The sequence below is a fragment of the Setaria viridis genome, chromosome 7, assembly GCF_005286985.2.
Source record: "Setaria viridis chromosome 7, Setaria_viridis_v4.0, whole genome shotgun sequence".
NCBI classification, from domain to species: domain Eukaryota; kingdom Viridiplantae; phylum Streptophyta; class Magnoliopsida; order Poales; family Poaceae; genus Setaria; species Setaria viridis.
In genome coordinates, this window is record NC_048269.2 from 4,562,095 (window position 1) to 4,567,287 (window position 5,193).

At 43.0% G+C, this 5,193-nt stretch overlaps 1 protein-coding gene across 1 annotated transcript; it reads left to right on the top strand.

The window, feature by feature from the left end:
• The first annotated feature begins 531 nt into the window (after positions 1–531).
• Positions 532–3,051, top strand: LOC140223402 (uncharacterized). The gene is made up of 3 exons (XM_072295251.1): positions 532–700; positions 1,545–2,383; positions 2,467–3,051. Exons 1-3 carry the CDS (start codon positions 532–534, stop codon positions 3,049–3,051), a joined length of 1,593 nt encoding a protein of 530 aa, XP_072151352.1.
• The last annotated feature ends 2,142 nt before the right edge of the window (positions 3,052–5,193 follow it).

Genomic DNA, 5,193 nt, shown 5'->3' on the forward strand with positions numbered 1-5,193 from the left:
AAACTGACCTGTCTGATCGTGGTTGGTGACATGGTTCAGGAGTCACACGGATTTCTCCGGAACACAGATGGAATATTTGTTACTCCCTCCGTCCGTGAAAGATTGCAAATCTAGCATTCCAAGGCAACACTAAGGTAGAGATAAAATGACGCATATGCCCCTATAAACACAATTCCCACAATTCTCTGCAGCGCACTCACGCTACCACTGCAGACGGTGGAAATGATTGCACTTAAGACCAAAGTACACAATCAATACAATAAAAATATTTTTGTTACACCATGCATGCACAGGCAATTAAAGCATCCATCTTTAAAACTGAATAATGCCAAATACCTCACGCCACCCAACAAATTCAAGCTGAATTTAACTTTGAAAAGTCATCCAGCGCCATTTCAGCTGGCGCCATTTTTAAGTGGTTCAAAGCAACTATTACAAATTTTTAGCTGCCGCCATTTACTCCTTCCTTGGCTTATAAAAGCCTGGCGACGACTGCCTCACCATCTTTCTTCACCCCCCTCCACTGAGTCCATGGCTTTAGATTTGAACAATCCACCACCTGATGAGGGAGAGGCTTTACCAGACCTTAACGAGAAGCAGTCTGCAGATGAGGCTGATCTATTCCAGATCCATGATGCACATCAAGATGATGTTGTTGGAGTTGAGATTACTGGAGGGCAAAACCAAATAATCAGCCCAGGTACTTGTCTCTTCACTTATCTAAGTTCTTGGAGTACACCAACCTTACAGCACTGACCTGCTCTTGATGAACACCACCTACTAGATGGGGGAGGAGAAGCCATACGAGACCTTAATGTGCAGCCTGCGCATGATGAAGAGCCTTTCCATTTTTTTGTTGGAGATGATGACATAGCTACAGGAGACGAAATAATTAGTGCAGATGGAAATGGTAACTTTGATTTTTATGGTGGTCTTTTCGATCTCAACTTACATGCTTCCTGTCAACCAGATGTAGACCATTGTAAGTGTTTTTGTTTGTATGTATTTTCTTCCATAGTTTGCCTACATGGTTTCTTATTACTGCTTAGTAGAAAATACAATGGCAAACAAGTTAAGATTATTTCTGAGTCATTAGGTACATACATGCATGCTCAGGAATAAATTCAATGTAGAATTACTTAATCAAAGGACTATATGACACTGTATTGAAAGCTATAGCACATAATCAGATTGTACTAGACATAATTTATCTCATATTCAAGGTTTATTTCTTGATGAATTAGTGGGTCAATGTGGTTCTTCTCTTACCACTATGAACATACACAATATTACTGCATTTATTAGCATGTCCAGTAGAGACTTTAGAATGAAGAATTACATACATAGTACCTAATCCAATGCCCACACTGCATGTAGTACCATGTCCAGTAGAGAAGTTCCTGCAAAATATACGAGTAATGTACATTTAGCTATCAATTCTTAATAAATTTCACGTTCCATAAATGTAGATTATGATGATTAAAAACAAATGGATGTGCATTTGTTTAGTTCCAAATGAACACAATCAGCATGTTTTTTTGTAGTTAATGATGACTACATCCCAACCATGGAGGAAATGCATGGGTATGGCGTCTATGCCAATGAGGTAGACATCGTCTTTGATCAGGAAGAGTTATCTGATTCCAGTGACGAAGATTATGAACCAGCAAATGGAAATTTTAGGATAAAGTCAAAGAATCATACTACAGCTCAAAGGCAACAGATATATGAAGCATTGCTGGAGAAAAGCAACCGAGGAAAACTAAAGAGAAACACTACAACTGAGGTTGCTGAATTATTTAATGTCAATCGACATGTAGTGTGGCGTATTTGGCGACAAGCAAAACAATGTCGTGCTAATGGACTGCCGGTTGATGTTAGTTCAAGAAAGCCCAAGAATTGTGGCCGCAAAAAGGTTGAAATCGACAGCTCACAAGTAGAGACCATTCCATTGCACAGAAGGTGTACCATAAGGTCTCTAGCTCAAGCTCTAGGTATGAAAAAAACCACAGTCCATAAGATGTTCAAAGATGGATTCCTAAGACGGCACTCTAACTCATTGAAGCCATATTTAAAGGAAGAAAATAAAAAGGAAAGGCTGCGGTGGTGTGTTTCAATGTTAGATCAGCGTACATTGCAAACTCAGCCAAAGTTCAATGAAATGAAGAACATCATACACCAAGATGAGAAGTGGTTCAACAGCACAAGAAAAGATGTGACCTACTACATGACTCATGATGAAGAGGACCCACATAGGACTGTGCGGAACAAGAATTACATTGAAAAGGTAATGTTCTTCTGTGCAGTAGCCAATCCTCAATATGATAATGAAGGGAACTGCACGTTTGATGGCAAACTAGGCATATGGCCTTTTATAAGAGAGGTACCTGAACTTATGTGCTTTTTTTGCTTCAATTAGTTTCTATGATTTGCTTTCAAAGCTAACATGTTTGTCAATTGTTGTAGGAACCAGCAAAAAGAAGAAGTGGTAATAGACCAAGGGGGACACCAGTGAACAAGACAATGAAAGTTGATAGAGCCACAATAAGGTCCTATATGATTACTAAACTCCTGCCAGCAATTAGAGATCGTTGGCCTCGAGATCAACGCCACCAAACTATTTGGATTCAGCAGGACAATGCTAGGACTCATATCCCAGTTAATGATGAGGAATTTGCACGAGCAGTAGCCCACATTGGGCTCGATATCCGCCTCATGAACCAGCCTCCTAACTCCCCTGATATGAATGTCTTAGATCTGGGGTTCTTTGCATCTCTACAGTCATTAACATACACAACGATCTCTAACAATATGAATGACTTAATTGCCAATGTTAAGAATGAATATGAAAACTATGACCACAGATCAATTAGAAATGTTTTCCTAACACTGCAAGGTTGCATGATTGAGGTGATGAAGGCTAGTGGAGGGAACAAATACAAGATCCCTCACATTAACAAAGATAGGCTGGAGGCCCTAGGCATGCTTCCAAAGAGCCTAAATTGTGACCGTCAAATATATGAGAGTGTGATGGAGTCCCTAAATGCCTAGTTTTTTAGTGTTTAGAACTCGACATTTTGCTAAATGCAGTGCTGCATGTACAAAGGTGTTTGCTAGTATTGTGTTCTGCAGGAACAAAGATGTTTGCTGCTAGTATGCTGCATGTACAGATGTGTTTGCTGTTAAGATACGAGGTAGGCTACGCTAGCGCAAATCAAAATTTTCTACCGCGTATAACCAGGAAGAACTGCCGTATAAGGATCACGGGATTACCACTCGACGCACTACTGGTGCGGAAGATGTAGATATGCGTCGGTGCAGAGAAGACGATCACGTAGTCGTACGTAGTCGATCAACGTAGTCGTACGTAGTCGATCACGTCCAGCAGCTCCTCAGCAGCTCGTCCACGTGTAGCAAGATCGCCTCCGGTACCGCGGCTCGTCGTCGGCTCGTCGTGGCTCGTCGGCGGCTCGTCGATGGCTCGTCCAAGTGCTGCAGGCGCAACACCTCCAAGGTATCCACACGTGCAGGGAGGAAGCGTCGCAAGCCGGACTGCTAGCTCCGCGAGTTGCAACAAGCGAGGGCGTGGGAGGCGCGGCAAGTGTGTTCAGCCAAAAGGTGTGAAACCCTAGGGCGCCCCCACCCCTCTATTTATAGGGGTTCCTGATGGGCCTCTGGATCCGAGGCCCATTAGTACTCCTAAACCTAATCCAACTCGGATCAAATCCGAATTGGGCTTCCAGCCCCTTAAGTGTGCGACCCTATGGGTTCGGATACGTATAGACATGGCCCGAGTACTCCTACTCGGCCCAATAGTCGGTAGCGGCCTCTAGCAAGACGTGCCAACTCCTATACGCACACGAAGATCATATCAGACGAACCATCACAACATAATATACATGCTATTCCCTTTGCCTCACGATATTTGGTCTAGCTTCAAGCCGACCGCTCTTTCTCGATCGTGTGATTCGGAATCCCTTTGTAGGTTAACTCTTAACCGTACGTAGCATGGCCATGCATTTTCGGATCCGATCACTCGAGGGGCCCAGAGATATCACTCTCAATCAGAGAGGGGCAAATCCCTTCTTGATTGACCATGTCTCATAGCATGCTTCTTGACAAACCCGAAAGCTACCTTTATGACTACCCTGTTACGGCGTAGCGTTTGATAGCCCCTAAGTAGGTCGATCCACATCTAGAATACATGCGACAATCTCAGGTCTAAGGACAAAGCGTATATGTTGTTTAAAGAGAGAACTACTTCTCGTGTTGGGTCAGTCCTAACACATGTCTCCACATGTGTCCACATTATTAGTTCAACATCTCCATGTCCATGACTTGTGAAACATAGTCATCAACTAATACATGTGCTAGTCTAATATTCATGTGTGTCCTCACATGAACTCCGACTAGGGACAACTTTAGAATAACCATACAAGTAAAGAGTTTCACATACAATTCACATAATTGCTAATCAATTCAAGTAGCCTTTAATGGATATTCAATGAACATAATATACAAATCATGGATACAAATGGAATATCATCATCTCTATGATTGCCTCTAGGGCATACCTCCAACAGTCTCCCACTTGCACTAGAGTCAATCTAGAAGGTACCTAATACCCATAGCTCTTACATGCGCATCATGCTTAGCCTGCGGGAGTGGTTTTGTCAACGGATCAGAAATGTTCAGATCCGTGTGTATTTTGCATATCTTGATCTCACCCCGGTTAACGAAGTCTCGAATGAGATGAAATCGCCGCATTACGTGTTTGTTCTTCTGGTGGTTCCTTGGCTCCTTTGCTTGCGCAATTGCCCCATTATTATCACAGTAGAGATTCAATGGGCTGGACGCATTCGGGAACACACCAAGCTCAATGAGGAAATTCCTTATCCAAACACCTTCCTTCGCGGCTTCCGAAGCCGCGATGTACTCGGCTTCTGTCGTAGAATCGGCCACCGTCTCCTGCTTGGAACTCTTCCAACTAACAGCACCACCATTTAGCGTGTACACAAATCCTGATTGTGACTTTGAATCATCTCTGTCGGTTTGGAAACTAGCATCGGTGTAACCTGTTACAACGAGCTCCTCCTGACCTCCATAGACGAGGAACATATCTTTAGTCCTTCTCAAGTACTTAAGAATGTTTTTCACCGCTGTCCAGTGACTCTCACCTGGATCAGATTGGTG

Coding starts and splice junctions, on each gene's coding strand:
- LOC140223402 (XM_072295251.1), top strand. CDS start 532: ATGGCTTTAGATTTGAACAATCCACCACCTGATGAGGGAGAGGCTTTA. Junction 701..1,544: donor AAACCAAATAATCAGCCCAG/GTACTTGTCTCT, acceptor GTTTTTTTGTAG/TTAATGATGACTACATCCCA. Junction 2,384..2,466: donor TATGGCCTTTTATAAGAGAG/GTACCTGAACTT, acceptor CAATTGTTGTAG/GAACCAGCAAAAAGAAGAAG.